This window comes from Bombus pascuorum, chromosome 3, assembly GCF_905332965.1.
Source record: "Bombus pascuorum chromosome 3, iyBomPasc1.1, whole genome shotgun sequence".
Taxonomy (NCBI): Eukaryota; Metazoa; Arthropoda; class Insecta; order Hymenoptera; family Apidae; genus Bombus; species Bombus pascuorum.
The window spans coordinates 4,846,051-4,869,555 of NC_083490.1; the positions used below are offsets into that span (position 1 = coordinate 4,846,051).

Below are 23,505 nucleotides of genomic sequence, written 5' to 3' on the forward strand. Positions count from 1 at the left end.
CTTAACGATATACATATATTTATACATAAAAATTTCTATAGAGAAATCAAGCAAGCAAATAAAGAAAGAACAATTGTCATTTAAAACTTTCTATTGTTCCGACATTTTTTAATATAGCAATGTATATATTAACAGAAAAGAATTCAATATTTGAACGATATCGAAATTCATAGCAATCAGATTAGAAAGAAGGAGAAGACAGATCGTTTCTGAAATCTCATGATCGATGATCGAATATTTTCAAGACTTCCAAGATAAAGACTTTCCGAAATTTTCAATACTTTTGGAAGCTTTGGGGTATCAAATACCATTCGTAGTGATTCGAATTGTTCGCCACATGAACATATTCGACACGATTTGAAGTGCTTGACAACCGATCACTAGGCAGCACTACTGTAACACATAAAATTCTTTCGTAAGTCGATCTAATCCCAATGTCGTTCGTGACCAGTCGGCTAAGAAGCAGGACTTGTTCTGACTTCGCCGGAGCCGTAAAATAGTTGTCAAAATGGCGGGTGAAGGTTCTGCAAGTGCGAATCCAAATTGCGAAGTCGTTCGTGGACAAACGTTCGAGGTTGGGCCACGATATACGAATTTATCGTACATGGGCGAGGGTGCCTACGGGATGGTCGTGTAAGTGTCTTCGAGTCAATTTCTCTCGTTATTTCTGAAAACATTCGACCTCGTATTGACTAGCTGACAGGCCGAAAGATAAACAATCAAAAATACAGTCATCGAGTGAATTCACGATTTTATGATTAGATTTTCGCTCCATGATGCATACGAAAGATTTTGATTTTGCCCTGATTTCGTTTGTAGCCGCTACTAAGTGCTTTTCATCGTAATGTATCGTCGTCTTTTGGCGCCAGTTTTGAACACGGTTGTCACACCCTTTCAAACCCTTGTCCACTTGCGTGTTAATGTTACGACTTCCTTGTTTTCCATCGCTTATCTCTCACTTATCGGTCTTATCATTATACCATTAGTGAGATGACGAATAATATCTTCGTAGAACCGGCCAACTTTCATGTGCAAAATTTTTCAAATTGTCTTTGTTGAGGATTCTTTTACTGTTCCATTATGACCACTTAATTAAATTTTATATTTTATTTTTATTTTCAATATTTTAGAGTTGTAACTTGTAATCTTGATAACATTTTGGGAATTAAGTTCCAGCATATGTTTAATTTTTAAAAAGGAGATCTTTTAAATATTGTAGAACCATTTCCTGTATTGTGGTTTCAGATTAGGAGATACCAGTATATTGTATATAGGTTGCAGTGTAGATACTAAGATCCTTTGTTATTGATGTTGCTATATTTGGTATGCATAATATTGAAATAGGTTTTAATGAAGAAAAAGAAAGTTGTGAGTAATTTCTCAAATGTTGTTTCAAATGTTGGTTAAAATGTTGGAATTTATTTTTACAGATCTGCTTATGATAATGTAACAAACACAAAGGTAGCTATAAAAAAAATTTCTCCCTTTGAGCATCAGACGTATAGTCAAAGAACACTAAGAGAAATAAAAATTTTGACTAGGTTTAAGCATGAAAATGTGAGTAACTTGATGTATATATGTATGTATTAGCCGGCTAGGTACATATATAGAACTACTCTAAATATATACTTTCACTTTATATTTTTCTTTTAGATAATAGATATAAGGGATATATTAAGGGCACCTACTATAGAACAAATGAAAGATGTATATATTGTTCAATGTCTAATGGAAACTGATCTATATAAACTTCTCAAAACACAGGTCAGCATAATAAATGACTATGAGTAAAGTTATTTAAAGGAACATTAATATACTTAAACTTGTTTTATTTTCAGGCTATTAGTAATGATCACATATGCTATTTTCTTTACCAAATATTAAGAGGATTAAAGTACATTCATTCTGCAAATGTACTACACAGAGACTTGAAGCCAAGCAACTTGCTATTAAATACCACATGTGACCTTAAAATCTGTGATTTTGGTTTAGCTAGAGTTGCTGATCCAGAGCATAATCATGCTGGTTTTCTTACTGAATATGTAGCAACAAGGTGGTATAGAGCTCCAGAAATAATGCTTAATTCCAAGGTAAATAAATAATGGATTGTTCAATTTCAATCTAGAACGAATGTAACAAAATATTAAATCTCATTTCCATTTTGCAGGGCTATACTAAGTCTATAGACATTTGGTCAGTTGGTTGCATTCTTGCAGAAATGCTTTCAAGGAGAGCAATATTTCCTGGCAAACACTACTTAGACCAACTCAACCATATATTAGGAGTTCTTGGATCACCATCTCCCGAGGATCTTGAGTGCATCATAAATGAAAAAGTATTAATCGTTTCTTTATGTTTAGTAATTCTTTTGTGTTTAATATCATTTTGTTTCACTGAGAAAATGATATAGATTGCATTGAATAATTATATTTTAGGCACGAAATTATCTTCAATCATTACCATTTAAACCAAAGGTTCCATGGACAAGTTTATTTCCAGATGCTGATCTTCGAGCTTTGGATTTGTTAGATAAAATGTTGACATTTAATCCTAACAAACGGATTGTTGTGGAAGATGCACTTGCGCATCCGTATTTAGAGCAATATTACGATCCAGATGATGAAGTATATATTTTTTACCAGTAGACACCAATGTACAAATAACAAAGATAACTTTATAATAAATCCAATTTTTAGCCGGTTGCAGCGGAACCGTTTAAGTTTGATATGGAGCTTGATGATCTTCCAAAAGAAGTATTGAAACAATACATCTTCGAAGAAACTCTGTTATTCCAAAAGAATCATCAAGAAAACGTTATGTAGTCTACTGGTATTTACTCTCTTTCTGATCGCTGTCGAACCCCGAATGAAACAACAAGTGATCAATATATGTTAAAACGATCAATAATGTTTCAGCTGCGGCGAGCCTGCAGGACGACCGAAAAGGAGGCGAAGGTGTGACGTCAGAGTAACAGAAGTGTACTTCTTTTACAGTTATCTACAACGGAAGCAAGAAAGAAAAAAGAAAAATAAAGAAGACAGAACAAAATAAAACTTTTACGAAAACGTTTTATCGGAGCATGGCTTAAAAGTCGAGCTACAAAACATACACACAGGCGAATTTGAGAAAATGGGCGAAGGGAGCGGTGAATGAGGTAAAGAAATAAATAAACCGCAGTGTCCGTGCATATACTTGTACATTCGCATGTCTTTACCGGAGAAAAAAAAAGAAACAAAAATACAGTGTCCTTTTTTGTTATAATTGAATGCATAATATTAATTTGTACAATAACTTTTATTTATCCCGAATTATATATAGGTAACGCTAGTTGACGATTTATTGTTAATCACCGTATCATACACATTGTCTGTGATTTAATTGCCGAGCGAGTGACGTGGTCGGTGTAATGTGCGAGATATTCTAAGCCACGTAACGCGGCGACCGATAAAATGAATGTAAGTACGTAGAGAGAAAAAGAGGGGGAGAATGAGAGTGAGAGAATACGAGAGTGAGAGAGTAAAAGAGAACTTGTAACTGCGTGCTTGCTGTAACCAACGTGTACATACACGCGTGTGCGTGCGAATACATATACATACAGTATATTTTGAACAGCCATTAAATTCACTGAAATATTTGCCGATAGTAGTTCTTTTATTAATATTATTTTTTTTTCTATCAACTTCATTCTACTATTGTGGTTTTAAAGATCATACGACAGGTTTTTGTTTATCAGGTCATATGTTCTTCTGTTACTATTGCAGCATGTTTATGATTATTGCTGCTGTCATAGGTATTACTGCCTTTTGTGTGTTTGGGTGAACGTATGTGTATAGGACTATTGCGACTGTTGTTACTGCCTTTTGTTTCCAGAGCTGCCTCATTTCTATTATTAATTTCGTGATCTTTTTCTGTTCTTTTTGTACAATATTTGTATCATTCGGTACTGCGATTCTCATCTTTTATGATTTTGTTTCTGTAGACTATTTTCGTCTGTGTTTGACTTTTTCGCGACTTCTTCCTTTATTTTTTGCAATTCATATGCGTTGTATCTGTTATTTCTAATCACGACTTTTTTTCTGGTCTGAATCTTTACTATGTAATGACGTTTTATAGTTGCGGGTACTGTTACTGTGTAGAAGCGTTGCATGACGGTTCTATTCATTTGGTGTGTCCATGTCATACGTTGCTTTGATTAATTAGCTTTGGTGATTGACAATTTTTCTACCAAAGCATTTATTGCTAGGTTTGAGAATGTTGTATTGGTATCTTTTGATTTCGGTTGTAGAGTATTCGGATATATTGGTTGATGCCCATTTATACACCAACCTAACACTACCAGTTTGCATATTGTTATTTCTAACAGTAGCTCCAGGGGTGCCCTAGTAATCTTTTCCAGCGATTTTTACTTCGGATCTCTATTTTTAAATAAGTTTTTCTCTTTTAGTCGTCTTTTACGACACGCAGGAATTACGTTAGATCTATTCTTCTCCCAAATCCACAGAACGGATAAGGATATTATGCATTAAACTCCAACAATTAAAATTGGAATTGTGTATTCAGTTACCTAATTTGATATGCCGAACCATCTCTGATTATGAGCACAAACTTGAAATCCCAGAAGCTAGACTGAGACCCTGATAAGATAACAGAGAGCTTAATAGCAATGAAGTTATCTTATATAAAAATCTGAAAGATGCTCGATTTAGCCAAATTGACTAAATTGTTATTTTCTACCAAAATATATGCAATCTGATCTATCCTTTCATTAATATTCCTCCAGAGCTTAACAAGCTTCTTGTAAAAGTAGAGATCTCAATAAACAGATCTGAGTTATGACTTTTGTTGACCTAGGTTTCAGTGGTTGTACCAAAGAGTTTGTTGTGAATATCACCTATGAAATGAATTACTTTCCTTTTTCTCTGGTGGATTGTTTAAGGAACTTTATCATTGATGACAGTATAATTAAAATATCTTGCTTGAGTTTATTGTAATAAGTATGTTGTGGGAAGTAGCGTCATCTACACAGATTTGTGTCTACACCTAAAAACCTATTTACAAGTTTACTGGCTCCACATTAACAGATGTGGCTCATAATCTTTCCAAAGATGGTGTGAAATATCAACAAGACAAGAACACTGTAGGAATAAATACATGACCGGCACATCTATGTAAGAAAAGTCATCTGCAAATTTGCTCTATGTTATTGAACAACTCTAATGTGATCAAAAGTTGTTATTATTATCTGCTGTTCTTCTATTCTCAGAGCGACGGGTATAGAATAAGACGCAAACTGGTTTTAGGGCATTTAATAGCTTATGTAGCACACTTCATTCAATGTCGCATGTCTTTAGTATCATTGTTTTTTGTATTGTGTGTTTTATTGCGGTATTCAGGAGTTGGTTTATTTTATTAATGAATGTATGTAGTGGTTGATATTATGAATGATGTAATCTTTCATATCTTTCAATTTCTACAGCTAGTGATTACTATTATTATTAATAGCATTATTATTAATTTTAATCATTATTATTATTATTATTATTATTATTATTATTATTATTATATAATATTTAGTGTCATTCTTGTAGTAGTTATGTACCTCGCAGAAATTCTATTCTGCCTCTATCAAATTTAGTTTGTAGACGAACGAGAGGAAGCGAGAAAGACATAAAAGGAAATAGATGACACAACGAACGAATGAATGCATGTATGAGAAGGAGCAAATGAAAAAGTGAAAAAGAGAGCAAGATACTCGAGAAAAACGTTTAATTCATAGTTAATTACATTCGACCCAGCTTCCAGTTCTTCTAAGCGGTTTAATTACTTCTTGTTTCACGATCTACAGGTATTATTACACTGATACTGCCATTCTTGTGCGACAGAGCGCATGGTGTCTGTTTGAATATTACCATATGTAAACTTTCCTATTTTTTACATTTCCAATGTTTTTATTACACTGTACTATGTGTTGCCTTTCGCTTGTTTTACTTCTTTTGATTTCTTCTGTTATTAACAAATGTTTCGAGGAACAATTGCTTGTCGTTCACAAATAGCTTAAATTACGTTTTGTTTTTATGTCATTTACGCATTCTTTTTTTATTAAAAAGCCAATAAAAAACATTCTTCGTACAATTCACTTCTCTGGATTCAAACACTCACCATGTTAATTAAATTGATAATGTGAACGTTCTTGTTTTGATTCGTGTTTCTGACTCTAAATGTACGCGTATATTCAAACGATTCTTTTTTTATATTCAATATAATATATATCCCTAGTTGATACATCTTCCCCGAAAAAACATGTCGTGGCAAATGGGTAAAATAATAATCGAGCTAGATACACGAACGTGTCGTCGATTGTGAATGACGAGAAATCCGATTGTGATAGCTAGACTGCGGATTATTTATACATGTATGGGAAATTTAAGGATGCAAAAATGTATAATATATTCAAAGTGCATTACTTAAATTATAACGATTAACAGGTGAGACAAATTTCTGCTTAGATTCCATTTATTCAGTTATACTCGCAAAAAATATTATTTTATTGCATAAATATCCGCAGTCCAGTGATAACCTAGGAACGATGTCGAGGCACAAATAAGAGACGAGCAATTTACTTCATCATCTATTTTTATTTTTCTAAAAATCATAATTAAAGAAACAAAAAAATCTCTTGTATGAGACGAGTATGTTTCATCATTTTCCAATGACAATCGGATGATTTTCAAGATGGCGAGGACACGCTTGGAATACTTATTTAAAGAACAAAAAGAGGAACGAGTACTATTCTTGTCTTCGAAATTAAAATCGAAATCAAAGACAAGAAAGTAAGCGGTTAAAATCTTGTTAAATAAGAGATAATGTAAGCGAGAATGAGAAACGAAGAAAGCGATATAAAAGTTAATATAGAAAGAGAGCGCAAAACGAACGATCCAGAGTGTAAAACACTATTTGCCTCCCTCGATTATCAGATCTCACGTTCTTCGATATAATCTAATAAAATAATTCTCCATTAATAAACACATGTCAGTGGTATGTTGTATATTCGTAAAATAATTCACTCGAAAAAGAAAGAGATAGGCATCGATGCGTTTGTTTCCCTCAAAGTTAAGAAGTTTCATCCGTGGAAATAACAAAGACGCTTCGTTGCCTTCGGTTTCGAGTATCCTTTTTCACGATTTAACTAACTCGAGAGAAAGAAAGAGAGGAAGAATGTTGTATTATTCCCCTCGAGTGTCCTTTTCCATTTCTCAGCATATTTTTATGCTTTACAGAGCATTGAAGGATTTATCGGATTATCGATTTAGCCTTGTCGCTGCTTTTATATCCGGAACCTTGTGAGAAATAACAATCTACCGGAGGAGAATTTAATATTTCATCGTAATCAAAGAGATATTACAGGAATTTTCATACGAGACTTCTAATAATTTACGATTGATCTTCGTAGCTTGAAATTTAGAATGTTCACAAGCATATGAAATTTTTCGTTTAAAAATAATAACAAATAGTCAGAATTTGATCAAGAGTTTCAATAAATATATAATTGAAAGGTAACGAGATTATCCTTTGTCTTATTCCAGGAAAATAAAAATATACTCTAGCCATTTTTAATTTCTATCAAATATAATTCAATCAATTTTAACAAACTATTTATTATATTATACAGTTGTAAATGTGCATTATATCATAGAAGATCTAGCATCTTTAATTTCTGTTTAATACATCACAATTTTTGCAATTGTAAAAATGATTATAAATATATCTATAATTATATCATAGAAGATTTAACTGTTCAATATATTTCAATATACTTCAATTTTCTAAATTTCTCTTCAATATAGGCTTGCTTTTATTTTTAATTATATCACATTAAAATCTTCCCGTTTAATCATAAGGTTGCATTAGAAAATCATAAAATTAACAAAAATATACTTATTACATTTTTCTCCTCTAATCTTTATATTCAGACAAAGTTTCCGTGTGTTCAAATATCTTCGTGAATCACTGTAGTTGCAGAGAAGAATCTAATCTGATATCTCTTTACAATTCCGCGTCCTTGTGACTGCAACTATATCTTTAATGTCGTACAAATCTTTCAACGGTGATTTCACCGATGTAAATTAACAATCAACCGATTACGTGTCATACGTTTTTCATGCTGGGAAAATTCCTTCGCTTACTGGTTTTCCGCGCAAGCGAGAAATCTCGAAGAGGACATTCGTTCGTTGAAATATGTATGCCGTTCGTATTAAATCTTCAATGTGAAACGTTCCACTTCGTGCTCACAATACGCTCGATGATACTGAGAATTTATTTAATTTTACTCTTCGATGAATTTACTATTTATCAAATACATTCGAATTTCTCTAGAATAATTAACTTAATTCATTAAATTGTCAGTATCTCCGCGTGTCTCGAGCACGAGTTCATTAATACAAGAAGAAAGATTTCGGAGATGTCTGTGGCTCTTGTTCACGTTTCTACATTCTGCCTCCCTTAATGAATTGTGCAATAAATTTCTATAAAAAGAATAAATCATCGTCTATCGAAATTATAGAAAAAAAAGAAAAAAAAAAGAAAAAGGAAAGCGATGGACACAAAAGAAATATAATGTTCCCTCAAAGCTTCATTGATTTCTTATAAAAATTATAAATTAAAGAATAATTCATATATAATCTTCCCTTCCTCGTATACATTTCGATTTTATCTTCGAAGCTTAAATAAATAAAGAAATATCTTCAAGCGTTATACGCGTGAAGCTGATTCTTGAACGACGTTTATATATGTCCGAATCTTTCTGCGTGTACAGTTGCTATGTGTCCGAATTTCGTAACTTAATCTGTGTATGTATTTAAGACGTTAATTCTCAGAGTCTCAAAAAGTAGATGCGAACGATTAGCGAACCGCGAAATGTTTGTCGAATAATTTTCACGAGCTACCTCGATAGACCGAGGGGACATTGTAACGAGTCGGCTGGCTGACTATGACGATATCGGTGTTCCAAATTAGTTTCCAACGTGAAAATTGACTTAAACAAACAAAAATGGAAAACTGATAAAAAAAAAAAAAAAGGAAAAACTTACAAGTCAGAATTTAAGCATGAAGTTCAGACATTATCAAAGGAAACAACAAAACTAGATTGACTTGTAAGTTTTCGTTACAATTTATTATACTGTTCATCTAATAAGCGGTGAGACGAATCTTTAAAGATCTTTCTGTTCGTTTATATACGTAAGAAGAACGAGATCAATATCAAACGTGAAGTATTAATGAAATGTATTAAGAAACAAAGTTGCGATGCATTTAAATTCCACAAAGTTTCGAGTTCGTGTCTGTTCTCTTCTCGGTATATCAAATTTGATGTTTAATTAAAAACGATTAATAAACGTAAGAAATATTGTACATTTGCTGTGATCGTGTGTCAAGTATCGTACCTTGTGCAAACGTACAAATTTCACGAGACGTCATCAAATGTAAACCTGTTGTCGGATATTCTTAAAAATCCATAACGGCTGCTGATGTAATTAAAAAAAAATATTATTAAAAAATGAGGAGAAAAAAATTTTGATAACATTGGAACACCATTATCGCGAAGAAAGAGACACATAGGATGCAAGTGAAATGCGAGCAACGATAGATTGTAGCGTTTAATATACATTGATAGAATTATTATCAATACCATCAGGCCTAATATACTTAAACGTTGCGTGTATTTGTTGTTGTTGCCGATTCATATCTTATATATCCGAATATAAAAAGAATATTTCGTCTATGGATTTTAAATGTTATACGTCATTTATGAGAAAACAAAAAGAACAAAAAAAGAGAAGAAAAAGAAGAAACAAGACGAAGAGAATGAAGAAAAGAGTACGAAAGTAATAGGAAGAAAGCGAAAATGGCGTTTATCGATTGGCTTAACAAGGGGAAAAGTATTAAATTAAAAAATACATCAACAGTTTTTATGTAGGATAGACGAAAGGAATCCTTGATATTTTGCACGATTGCCTTTTAGCAAACGAGATTGATATTTCTGATTCTGAAGCAAACAGGGAGAAATGAATATTAGTTGGCGAGGACTAGTTCACGAATCTAGTAGATCTTACACGTGATGAAACACATAAAAATGTAGATATAATAATATTAGATAAATTCAAGTCACGGTTAGCAAATGTAGTTACCAAATGGTTTTCACGCGATTTTAGATAAATATGTAAGTTAAAAAAAACAGTCACGCGCTTTAATAGCGTCAAAAATATCGCATCTCGTTTGTTAATGCATTAAATTACCTCGTGCCTCCAAGCTGCATTCATAGAATCTATCGTTTTCAATATTTTGAGCTTCCATTTAGTCATTTGTAATGTGATTAATTATTATTCTTGTAATCCTTTTAAATATTTTTTATTTAATAAATTGTAGTAGAATAATTTTTATTTGAGACCGTAAGCAGTACAAAAGTGAGATTAAATTAACGTAGAGAATCAAAGTAGCGGCTAGAAACCTATGAATGCGGCTAAAAGAATATTCCGATAATCCACTGTGTTCTTCGAACGATAAATCTTTCTTTTTTTTTTCTTATTTTTCTTTCTCAAATTACTTCAGCCGAATATTTCTCTGACTAATTGTTATTTGTGTAAATGATAAATATATATATTATACATATATATGTACTGAAATCATAATTATCGATTATTGTATTTTAAAATGACTATTCAAAGTATTATCGTGCTAATATAAAAGCGGCTTTATTGGTCAATTATTCGGAATTGATGTCATAATTATTCTTATCCCTATTTCTTCTGAATTCGAAGATACAGAATATTCATACAATTTTGTCCATTTGTCATATTTTTTACATCTTGTTGGATATGTTTAAAAATTACACATAAATCTTTAATTATTACACAACAAAAATTTAATTCTGTAATTGAAATCAAAGAGGACTGGTTAACTGGTATTATGAAATTGTATATCTGTTTCATTTAATGTTCACATCTAAGAAATCACAGCTTTCGAAACATTTTATTAGTTATTACGTATATAAGGAAAATATATTTTAAATGCTCGACATGTATAGTCTCGGTACAAGGTATTAGTATTAGTCTCGTACAATTTTATTTTTATTTACAACCGTATTGAGTATTTTTCCTCATTTTTCATTGGCTTTTTTAGTTGATATAATCACCGAAGATAAAACAGATGATAGAACCACTATATATCTTTTCGATGTGCAATTAATTAAATATTCGTTTGCAGAATTTCTTTTTGTACGATATGGTATAAATTTATTTCTCTGTTAATTACGAGGTATCCGAAAATATCTTTTTTTTCCAATTGGAATTATAAAATGCACGATTCTCAGCAAAAGTGTTAATTGTACAAACGAATATTTAAAAGTATGTCCTATCTTTCTCAATACGCAATGTATTAATCGAAAAACATTCTTATTATTATCTATATCCTAGATAATATTTATATACACTCCAGGAAGCACCCATTACCCGCTAATTTATATTTTATCGCATTTTAAAAATAGGAAGATGATACTTGATTATCAATATGTGCAAAATGTTAACATTAGTCGTATTAAAAGATTAATGTACGATCCGTACTTATAATTGTGTAATATGAATAAAAAATATGGGGAGATTTTATACCCAGAAGTATCTATACAATATATATTCTCTCAGAATATTTGTACTTGAACATAAAATTTTAAATTCTTACACGCACAGAAACATGATTTATTCTGGTAGTGCAGAATAGATAATCAATTAAGACTAAAAATATACGTTGTTTCAAATTTCATGTTCCATTATTCAATTGTATATCAAAAAGATTTTTCCGTATATATCTTATTAACACAAATAAATATGTTCACGATTAAAATATGACTTCGTGTAATTTTAGGGCATCATTAATTCAAACAAGAGCGTATGAGTTAAATGAAGTTGTAATAGATTCGGTGTAATGAGTGCATTTTGTGTACTTTTATACATCAATTATGAAGTTTGCACCATATCATACTCTTTCACTAAAACAACACCACAACGATATTTCACATTTTTGCCACAATTCGTTCGACAATAATAGACAGTTATTCTGTTTCACTTCCTTCGGTATATTTGTCATTTTTCACTTCTATCCTTAAAGGAGAGCGACCTCTTGTATGATTTCTGATTCGAGACCGAAGATCACCTCTTAATGTATTTCTTAGATCTTGTATTCTTGGTTGCCTTTAAAATGTTGTTATATGTTATTTCCAAATGTTATTCATAATTCATATAAACATGATATTGTTTTGTTTCGATACTTACCTGTCTTTAATGGAGTTATCAACAATTTCACTTTTTACATTGTTCAGTCTCGCCCACACTGTGGAAGCAACGCGAGGTTTATGTTGAACTACTTTTATTACACTGCCCTTAGGCCCTTGAACTTCTTTTGCAGGTTTGTCACTATCCTCAGCACTATAGTTTTCGTCCTCGTCTTCTTCTTCTTGTTTCTCTTCGTCAGACCCTTGCCATTCGCCCTCTTCATTTTCCTGGCTCTCATTATCTTCAATAATTTCACCATCTTCCTCCTGTTTGCCATAAATAAAATCCGTATCCAACGATTTTTACTAAATGTAAATATGCATATAATGCAATATTAAGTTTCTAACAATACCTACCTCTGAATCATTAAGCTTTAAAGAATTCGACTTTGTTGCAGTTGTATTTGTTACAACTACTTGAATTGCATCACGAAATTGCGTTCCTTTCCTCGGAGCGCTAAGCCTCGATCGTAAATCATTGCTTTTAGTTAAGTTATTTAACATAGTCTGCAAACGTATCACAATAAATGATTAAATAAATTCCTCTATTGTATAAAATTTATTTAACTAATAATAAAATTTACTGACTTGTCGAAGTTTCGCACGTCGTTTGTGTATCTTCTCTTCTTCATCGTCCGCATGCATTCGCATTCGTAACACTTTACTTCTTTTACACCATTCATCTTCGCTATCACTGCTTGAATTACTTCGTTGTTCTTCAACGTGTGTAGTTTCCTTTGGAGGATATTTTACCCCTAATCTTTCTTTTACACTACGCCCTTGATCTTTAGATTCATTTCTGCTGCCAAACTCACTTTCTATAGTATCATTGAGTCCCCAACTTTCGGACAATGCACCCCAGGGGTTCTTCACACGCCTTCTATCTTGAACATCGTCTTGTGGCTCTTCTTTGAATTTTCTTTTATTTTGTCTAATTTGTTTGTACATTCGTTTTCGAGACTCAGTTAAAATTCCTTTAATACCTGCATGAAATAATATTATTATTACAAACGGTATTATTACAAACGTTATTGAAATGTCCTATCCAAACATTAAATGATATTAATACCTCCAAAATTAGGGTTTCCATATTTTTTATAATATTCACTCATTTTCTCCGCCTTTGGCTGTTTTTTATCGGCTCTGGTAGCAAATCTGAGGAATATTGCTTTAGATTTAGGATAATCTATCCCTTTCCTCCACAAGCCAGGAGGTAATGGGTAATTAATATCCTTGATACTTATATAATCTTCTCCTATCTCCTTTGTAGTATTCGCGATCTCATTATCTTCGTCCATTTCAATCATAGAATCATCATTAGTTACATTGTTTTCTTCATCAGGATTACCATCAAGTGATTTTGTAATTTGTTGCTTTTCCAAACCAATAATTCTTTTTGATAATCCCAATATAGCTCTAGCTGCTGATAAATTATCTAACCATACCACGTTACCTATATTGTAAATAAAAAACAAGAAATTTATAAATGTTTCGATCTTTTGGAATTATCGATAGTAAAATTTATGGATTTAAATTGTACTTACATGAAATATCATTGATCCATTCAATAGAGGCTGGAGCATAATCTTCAAAATATTTAAAGACATCTTTGGTACTCATTTCTTCTGTGCCTCTCATGTGTATTACATTTAGTCTGATATTTTTTGTATTTTCACTATCTTCTACAATGCCCATACTAAAAATTAAGACAACCTATGTTATATATATCTGAGTTATTTTATATTATTTATCAAGCAAATATTTATCAGTGTTTTTACCTAGAATACAAATCTTGTTCTTGATTTGGTAAATTATACTTTATCTTGTCAGTTAATCCAAAACGTTTAGCTCTTTCTTCCATTTTCAATTTTTCTTCCTTACTAAATATATCTATGCCTGTCATGAAAGTACCACCACGATTCTCATAACGGCTATCCAACTGTATCTGTTTGAATATAAAATATAATGCATTAATATCTAATTTCATAATTCAGTGTATACATAACACTTTTACAATTTAAGGTTGAAAGTGATCCTTAGTCAAAGTAAGAAATCAACGAATTAATTGTATGTATATATTATCCACGTTTATGTCTCATATATTGTAAAATTTGAAACAAAATGATAATCAGAAAATTTATAATACATGTACATTAATCATGAAAATTGATTATATTGAATATTTCCTTACCTCTGATTGTTGTACATCGTTTGAATTAAAAGTTTTTACATCGATTTGTTCAGAATCAACATTCTTGGCATCATCGGTAACTGGGATTATTTCCACGTCCATAGGTTCACACATTTCATCCATTTCAGATATTTATCCAACACTTATTCACAAAATTTCAGAAAAATTCGAAGGACTCATGAAATATGCGTTAGTAGGGCGTCTATTTACGAGTAAATAGAAATAACACGATAGGTTATGATACACAGCATTAACTATATAAATATTGAGATTACATATTCTATAGTTTTCAAAAACACAGGCGCTCCCACTATTCTGGCGGAAGAGTCAAATTCTTACGAAATTAACAATTTTAGAATCTTCGTAAGCGTTTATTCCGTTTATTCCTACTTCGATTTATATTTCTGTAAATAATTTATCAAGTTTTTTTATTAGATAGCGTTACGAAAATTACTTAATTTTCTAGAAAGATATAGTAATCCTTTGTTTATCGCGAGTCCAATAAAATGAAAAAATAAGAATATTTGTGATCTCAAACATTATTATTTGCGGTTTCAAGTCCGATTTTATTGCACTTTATCAAAACCACGGATGATCAAAATCATATCTACATCTCTACAAACAGTACGATGTGATACAATTTTGTCTTCACGCTTACATTGTATTACTAATTTACTGTGAAAAGGTGTACATAAAATAATAGCTTGGATTTAAACTCTCATTTGACAAATAACCGCTTTCAGAAATTGCTTATCAACGCCGAACAATTTATTCCAACAGATTTCGGTTCGAAATATAGAAGTTAGCAAAAATATAAAAAATTATAAAATTTATACTACACGTATAGTATCAAATTTAAAAACTATTTCCAGCCACTGAATAATCGATAAAGTGTTGATCAATGATCTATTTAACAAAATCGATAGTAGCATAAAGATTCATCAATGCTCTTTCCCTCAAATTCGGGCCAGACTATAGATAATATTATTTTTATCAATACAGATTTATACACGCGAGATTCCTTGGCAAGTAATTAATACATACGCTCGCAGACAATTTAATTTTACGATCTATGCGCACTACGATCGCAACACAATCGCAACAAACGAATTAAAATTAATTAAGATCTACAAGTACATTATCTTTGAACAGATCCAGCCTTAGAATACTACTAATTATTTGACAATTTTTTTATTTACAATCAAAACGCTATTTTGAGAAGCTTTCCTATTTGATTTTTTCGTCGACATTATGAGACTTCTTTTTCTTTTAAACACAAGTTTTGCGTTGTATCGAATAACGGGGTCAATAGCGATGACGTGTTATGAGACACATTTTTATCTATTTTAACTTTTAATTACCGCCAATTAGTCGCGTCTCCAGTTATGAATTTTCAGTGAAATTTCCTTGGTTGTATATGTTATCTAAGTCAAAAAGAATCTGAGATCGACTAGTTCCTGGTTTCGAAGTAGTCATATAGGGATAAATTAAAGAGCAATGTCGTCTATTGATACAGTTCGTTGTTAACGTCGGTTTAACGTGGACGCGTGGTCGTCCAAGTTCGAAAAGTTTCCGCTATATTTTCGCGGTTCCTGGAGGATCGTTTGGAGCTTCTCATAATTGTGGATCGCTGGATTTTTATTACTGTAGTGCTATAAAGAATATTAATTGTATTCCGTGTCCGTGAACAGAATAATTTCAATATGCCTGAAAATGGAATACAGATGACCGAAATAGTAAGTGACTGAGAAAACGGCGTTCGATGGAATGAAATTAAATTTTAAATAATTCTTTGTTCTTTCTTTGATTGATTGTCTTTCATAGTATTTATAATATTATAAATTTGATTGTCTTTTATCATATTTACAATATAATATTATAACTCTTATAATAAAGAGATTTTTATTAATTCGAATAGTTATTCGAACAGTTAAATAATTCATAGTTCGATAATGTTTAATGATGGCTTGAAATCTTCATAATTTGTATAGCTCTTGATTTCTAATACTTTGTGTCCTAATGTAGAATTAACGATAGTATAGTATTTTATTTTTATTTTTCGGCTTTACAATGCGAAACGGGGACTTGGTTTACGTATTTCTAACTCTCACTCATTCCTATACGAATTAATAATAAATATTCGTATATATATATATATATAAATCTAATATTTGTTACTTGTATTTATTTAATTAAACACTTAAAGTTTAATTGAAAAAATCGATCATTCTATATTCTATATTCTTTCGGTATTCCACAGTTTAGTATTCTACTGATAGAGATATTTAATTCGGAGAACCGTATTTATACCGTGTAATTTCTATCCTCCAAACTATATTTATGTGAGCAGATGAATAGTGGCTCTCAGATTATTAATTGGAACTTAATGTTATCGTATTAGGCGTAGTGTAATTTAAAATATAAATTATCATTATTGTTACTTTTCAAGTTTTTATTAGTAATCATCAAATGTTGCTGGATATATTTGGACCGCAAAAATTTTTGGGGCAAGTGTATTTTTATGCTAATGACTGCTGAGAAGCACTGCGTACACTTAAGACGTAAAATTGACTGTGAACTTCAATGATTGTGTTGTTGAGAAAGGATAGTATTGATATATAACGTATATATTTAGATTCTAATTGACGCTTAGGAACACTGGCTACGTCGTGGATCGAGTAAATCGTAATTAGAGATTCAAGATTGCGAGATACATTCTATTTTTCCAGTAAAAAGTATAGACCTCCTCCCACTTCGAGTGAACTTTTGCATTTATACAGTATCGATACTGGAATATTAGAATCTAATCGCATTATGCTACATTCTTCGGGAAATATTTTGAAATAAGAAAGGATAACGATCGGAGTTATAGGTCATTGATAATTAACACTAAAATGTTAGACAGATTGAAAATTCGGATGGTAACGATAATAAAATGGTAAATTAAGTAAAAGGCGCTTAAAACGTTTACATAGGAAAAACCGATGAAAAAAGTTTTTTATTTAATTGAATTACCTTTTTTCAATGTGTTAATTAATAAAACAATATATTATTGTCTTAATGAGCACTATGATACAATTATTTCTGGCGAGTTGGTTCTCCAACGTAATTACGTAACCGAGCTTATTATAAAAAATATATTCTACTGTATGCGACGATGCTGCTTATACCTTTTCAGAGTTTTAAATTCTGGTTGCTTGTAAAAAAAAACGACAAATTACAGTTTCATTAAAAATTCTCCGTTCCTGCTAAAAAAAAAAAAAAAGAAAAGTAAAGAAAAGATAGGCAACCCTTATAAAATCTAGAAAAGGTTTTAGTACGAACAATCGTTAAAAATCTAAACATGTTCTAGCACAATCTTTTGTCGGAATTAATACTGCATGCGGTTTCAAATATCCTACAAAGTCAAAGATAATTTTTCAAAGCTGGTATTATGCAGCGTACACCTGTTTATTGTTTCAGAATCTAGAAAATTCAACATTACCGCTGTCGGATACTAAAACTGCTGGCAGTAACAGAAACACGAATCTTACTTATGGCATCGACGATGTCCCGCCCTGGTATCTATGCTTATTTATGGCTTTACAGGTACTTTTTATTCTAATAAATTAAGCGTAAAATGTTCTTGTAGGGAAGAAACCATTTGTACATCTTATATTTAACATCAAGGGAACGTGAAATTAATTTAATCCTTATCAAGTCTATTTGCTCGCTTACACGCTTAATTCAAACTTTTTCTTCTAAATGTTTTCTCAAAATTCTTCTAAAATTTTTTCTTTTTGCTTTGCTCAAATCTTGTGTTGCTCAAATTCCTCAAAGATACAGAAAAGTATAGATATTAACTAAAGCTGATGTTTGAATCAGATAACTTATTTGAGATAAGCACGTTCTGGAAGCCAAGGGAAGGTAGAGCGATTTATTTCCCTATTTACCTGCCTATTTATATAATTTGTCTTGATAAGATATTCGACTATGTTCATCCAAGACCGATCAAGATTACCATAATCATTTAATAAGCTTTAAGTCCAGTTAATTCTCTGATATCATCAAAAATTTTCTATAACCGTTAAATTTACTACTCGTATTGTTAACATCATTTACGAAAAGAATAATATGTTTTTCAGCATTATTTAACGATGATAGGTGCAATAGTCTCGATTCCCTTCATCCTTACTCCAGCATTATGCATGGCGGAGGACGATCCATCTAGAAGTTACATAATTTCCACCATGATCTTCGTCACAGGACTGGTCACTTTCTTTCAAACCACCATAGGATGCAGGTAATTAAATTAGCAAAAATTTGTCTTCGTCAATCTACACGATATAAATGATTCATAATTCATATTTAACTTCGTCGCTGTTAAAGTCGTTCCAAAAGTAGTACAGTAAATTTTTTATAGAGCCTCTTCAATTTATGAGAGAATTTTTGTACACTCGATTCAAATTGCCGCGTATCATTCTGACTAGAGCATTAAATTGATAAGTGACGCTCGATAGGCGCTAAAGGAGGCACGAGACGGCGTTTACAATTACCATTACAAATACCGTGAAACAATTACGTATATGAATCTCGAGCAATTCGTTACGGATATAAGCTTCGTCGAGCTACTATGTGTCATTGTTACTGATACATATCGAAATTCATAAAGAATTCGTCTTGAAAGAAGAGTATTCGTAATAAGTAGAAAGTTCATGCATTTATGAGAAATTTAAAGATGCAAAAATATACATTATGCATATACACGGATAGTATCTCTTAAAATATTTAGCATGAGAAAGAAATTTCTATTGAAGTTTCACATTTTTAGTTATATTTATAAGAATATGAAATTTTGCACAAAAAGCTATCTAGTAATAAGGTTGAAACCACTGAAAAACTTTTTCAGTTTACAAAATTTTAAGAAAATAAGAGAAAGATAATTCATCTTTAAACGAAAAAATTTGCACCTCTATTTTATTTCTTCTATGTTTAACTTTCGATAAATAGAAAAATTGAAGTAGTCTTTTTTTTCTCATTTATGATCTTTTACGCTAAAGATCTTATCACGATGATAACGAGTATATCAGTGTTTCAATATTATTACATATTATTATCGTGTAATAAAAAAGAGTAATATTTGCATTTAAATGAATGACGAGAGCGATTAGAAACGCTATCGGAAAGGCACACGTGTTAATTTATGTATGTGCATGAATTCGAGGATCAAGGCTGGATAATGGAATTATCTTCGCAGCCGATATTTATGCATGTTTCATGCTTGGTAACTCCTGTCTACAGCTTGTACTAATGCTAATTTTCGTGACTTTATTGCTGCTGGATCATTTTGAACTCTTGTTTAACAAGATTTATAGATCGTTAACTATTTCCAACAGCTTCCGGGAAAAACAATATTCGTTTATTACTTCAAACTTTATGATTAAAATTATAGTTGTAATAGTGGGAAATCTTCTTTTCAATTTGACTTTTAAATTATGTATATTCCTTAGATTTACTTTGTAATATATTAATATTCTACTCAGTATCTTTCCGGACTCTAGAATTCTGATATAACAGTACTTACTCCTAATTGCAATATTTCAATGTACTTTCAATATACTTATAATATAGACGAAAATTTGTTGAAATTTTGCCATTTTACATATTTGATTCTGTATTATTCTATCGAAAACTATAACTTTATTACTATCGACGCGAATACGAATCACGATTAACAAGTAATTGTTGATACTAATTTTTTTTTTATTTTGTTTTGGTTTTTTACAATTTGTCCTTATGGACATTTGGTAAAGTGTTATATCTTATTGGTGAAAGAAAAAAAAAAAATAAAATAAATATAAATATAGCATGTGGTTGGCTACCCCCAGCGGGGTGCCAGCTTCGTTTTTTCTAAGTTATATCTTTTATGAGATAGTTAATTGTATAATTTAGTTCCTAACCAAATCAATACTCTAATACTTGCATACTCCGGTATATAATTGATACTATATTTCTTATTTTTCCTATTCTTTGCCATAGGTTACCATTAGTTCAAGGAGGGACTATATCCTTTTTAGTTCCAACATTGGCGATATTAAGTTTACCACAATGGAAATGTCCAGAGCCGGAAATTTTAAACCAAATGTCTTCCGAGAACCGCACAGAACTATGGCAAGTTAGAATGAGGGAACTCTCAGGAGCCATAGCTGTATCCGCTTTGTTCCAAATAGTTATTGGATTTGGAGGTACCGTAAACATTAGTCATACTCAAAACATTCTTTGGCTATTATATCTTCTTTCTCTAATGGAATTTTCTCAATAGGTATTATTGGATATTTGTTGAAATTTATTACACCATTGACTATTGTGCCAACTGTCTCTCTCGTTGGAATATCTCTCTTTGAGAATGCAGCTGACGCTGCGTCTCAACATTGGGGTATAGCAGCTGGGTGAGCTTATCTTCTTTGTATTTATATAGTGATGATATTATAACGTGTAAATTGATGTATACATATTTTCTCTTTTTTACTTCGATAATATTGTTCATATAATTTAATCAACGAATGAAGTAATAAATTTAATACGTAACGAGGAAAGTGTATGATGTGTACATAACTTCTATTGATTTTGCAGAACAATATTGATGTTAACATTGTATTCTCAAATACTCGTTAATGTACCGTTCCCGATATTGACGTACCGTAAAGGTCAGGGAATAACCATCGTGTGGTTTGAATTATTTAAGTTATTCCCGGTAATTATTTCACGTTTATTCTTCCTTATATTCTATATGTTTGTATTTTTAGTATCAACTTTCCTTCATTCAAGTTTTTATCATTTCTGTCTTTATTTCTTTTTTGTATTAGGTACTGTTAACAATAGTAGTCATGTGGATAATTTGCACGATTTTAACCGTGACGGATGCTTTGCCAGTCGGTCATCCAGCCAGAGCAGATAGTAAATTAAAGATTATCAATGATTCTCCATGGTTTCGTGTTCCATATCCTGGTCAATGGGGTACACCGACCGTAACCCTGTCTGGTGTACTTGGCATGTTAGCTGGTGTATTAGCGTGTACGGTGGAATCTATCAGTTATTATCCAACTACCTCCAGGATGTGCGGTAAATAAAATCCAAGAACTGTAATTACATTGCTCAATATAATAAGAATAATTATTTCACTAATTAAATATGAATATTTTAGCAAAGTATGCTTTGCTCAAGATCAGGTACTTGTGTTTAACTTATGTAATACATAATAGCATTCGAGATATCGGATATCTCATTCAAAATGAATGATAAAGTTTTTAAAACAAGTGGTACTCTAATTTAAGTTCAATTTCAAAGTGGCAAATAAATGTTTGTTTAAAAATTTCAAAACTTAGATATTTAAAAGTTTGAAAATTAAAGGATTTAAGAATCTAAATATTGAAAGATGTGAAAATTATAAAATTTAAAAATGAAAAAATTCAGAAATTATAGAGTTTAAATTTGCTAGCTAATATTTTTTAAAATTCCATTTTCAGGCGCACCACCTCCGCCGATTCACGCCATTAACCGAGGTATCGGCATGGAAGGGCTCGGTACGATGTTAGCTGGACTTTGGGGTAGCGGAAACGGTACAAACACGTTTGGAGAAAATGTAGGAACTATTGGTAAATCGCTTGATTTTCCTAAAAAAAAAGAAAAAAATATCAAAAAATACGAGTCACATTTTTTTGTGTTTATAAGTGATTTATAGCGATTTAAGTATGATGTTTTAAACTCATTGTTTAAACGAAACATTATCAGGTGTTACGAAAGTAGGCAGTCGCAGAGTTATTCAATGGGCATGTGTCTTGATGATTCTCCAAGGATTGATTAGCAAATTTGGCGCTGTTTTTATCATTATCCCCGAACCAATAGTCGGCGGAATATTTTGCGTGATGTTTGGAATGATCACTGCTTTTGGTATACTAAAATATATCTTTTAAAATAAAATTACTCTAAGACCAAAGTAAAAAATATTTAAATATATGGTTCTTTCAGGCCTCTCTGCATTACAATACGTAAATTTAAATTCAGCAAGAAATTTGTACATTCTTGGATTCTCCATTTTCTTTCCACTGGTAAAGTTATTTTTAATTAAATGTTTATCAATTTCAGTTTTTCTTAATTGTTTAAGTTACGTATGATTCACGATTATATAACAGTAGCATAATTGTTTGAAGTAGTATTTGAACTTGATTTACGATACCAATTGAAATCTAAATTGTCTTCATGAATTTTCAGGTATTATCTAAGTGGATGATCAATCACTCAGATGTAATAAAAACCGGAAACGACATAGTCGATAGTGTATTTACCGTGTTATTCAGTACGACTATCTTGGTGGGGGGTGTAGTAGGATGTTTATTAGATAATATTATACCAGGTACAACTTGTACAAAAATCATATTATCTTTAGTTCGTGAATTTTCAATTGTTTCGCTTTATAAAACAATAAAATATTTCCTATGCATTTACTATTATCAATTTTTTAAGGTACCCCCGAGGAACGTGGGCTCATTGCTTGGTCAAAGGAAATGGAATTACAAACCGAAAGGGACGAGAAAGAAGACCAAGAGTATATATACAATACGTTTGACTTTCCATTTGGGATGGATACTTTACGAAGGTGAAGCTTTTTTAAATAATGTCTTAACATTTTTTAATTCTTCAAATGATTTATTAACTTGTTGCATTTTTCTGCAGATGGAAATGGACACAATACGTACCATTTTTACCGACATATAAACCTGGAATTTATTCATGTAGTCAGAAAAAACAATGAGATTCACTTTGATTTTATATTTTCAATGCATTGCATAATTGCATAGCATTGCTAATCACCATGAGGAAACTTGGAACGCAATAATGTGAATGTTGAATGAGAATTATCTTGCAAACAGCAAACTATTAATTGAATGCAAAAGAGGATTGTATTAAATACAAATATAGAACAACCTTTACATAAAAAATAATGAATTTGATTTTTTAT

The 23,505-nt window shown here is 31.3% G+C and overlaps 3 protein-coding genes across 4 annotated transcripts; 2 read left to right on the forward strand and 1 right to left on the reverse strand.

Moving 5' to 3' along the window:
- Positions 1–440: 440 nt before the first annotated feature.
- On the forward strand, positions 441–9,081 carry LOC132905579 (mitogen-activated protein kinase 1). Its single transcript, XM_060957054.1, has 8 exons — positions 441–633; positions 1,431–1,557; positions 1,654–1,764; positions 1,839–2,090; positions 2,168–2,335; positions 2,436–2,624; positions 2,697–2,829; positions 2,916–9,081. Exons 1-7 carry the CDS (start codon positions 509–511, stop codon positions 2,820–2,822), a joined length of 1,098 nt encoding a protein of 365 aa, XP_060813037.1. The 5' UTR covers positions 441–508; the 3' UTR covers positions 2,823–2,829; positions 2,916–9,081.
- Positions 9,082–10,720: 1,639 nt separating this feature from the next.
- On the reverse strand, positions 10,721–14,788 carry LOC132905573 (nuclear cap-binding protein subunit 3-like). Of its 2 annotated transcripts, XM_060957042.1 has the most exons (8): positions 14,508–14,788; positions 14,095–14,261; positions 13,861–14,012; positions 13,386–13,769; positions 12,905–13,299; positions 12,674–12,823; positions 12,318–12,583; positions 10,721–12,236 (listed from the first exon to the last, which is right to left on the reverse strand). In XM_060957042.1, exons 1-8 carry the CDS (start codon positions 14,628–14,630, stop codon positions 12,098–12,100), a joined length of 1,776 nt encoding a protein of 591 aa, XP_060813025.1. In that variant the 5' UTR covers positions 14,631–14,788; the 3' UTR covers positions 10,721–12,097. The 2 variants fall into 2 exon arrangements, with proteins under 2 accessions (XP_060813025.1, XP_060813026.1); XM_060957043.1 differs by lacking the exon at positions 14,508–14,788 and having other exon boundaries at positions 13,861–14,029; positions 14,095–14,194.
- A 1,200-nt stretch (positions 14,789–15,988) lies between these two features.
- Positions 15,989–23,488, forward strand: LOC132905574 (solute carrier family 23 member 1). Its single transcript, XM_060957044.1, has 13 exons — positions 15,989–16,243; positions 17,970–18,095; positions 18,632–18,789; positions 20,526–20,731; positions 20,809–20,935; positions 21,120–21,240; positions 21,353–21,608; positions 22,013–22,141; positions 22,278–22,436; positions 22,515–22,594; positions 22,758–22,899; positions 23,010–23,142; positions 23,220–23,488. The coding sequence occupies exons 1-13, from the start codon at positions 16,211–16,213 to the stop codon at positions 23,296–23,298; spliced, it is 1,749 nt and encodes a 582-aa protein (XP_060813027.1). The 5' UTR covers positions 15,989–16,210; the 3' UTR covers positions 23,299–23,488.
- The last annotated feature ends 17 nt before the right edge of the window (positions 23,489–23,505 follow it).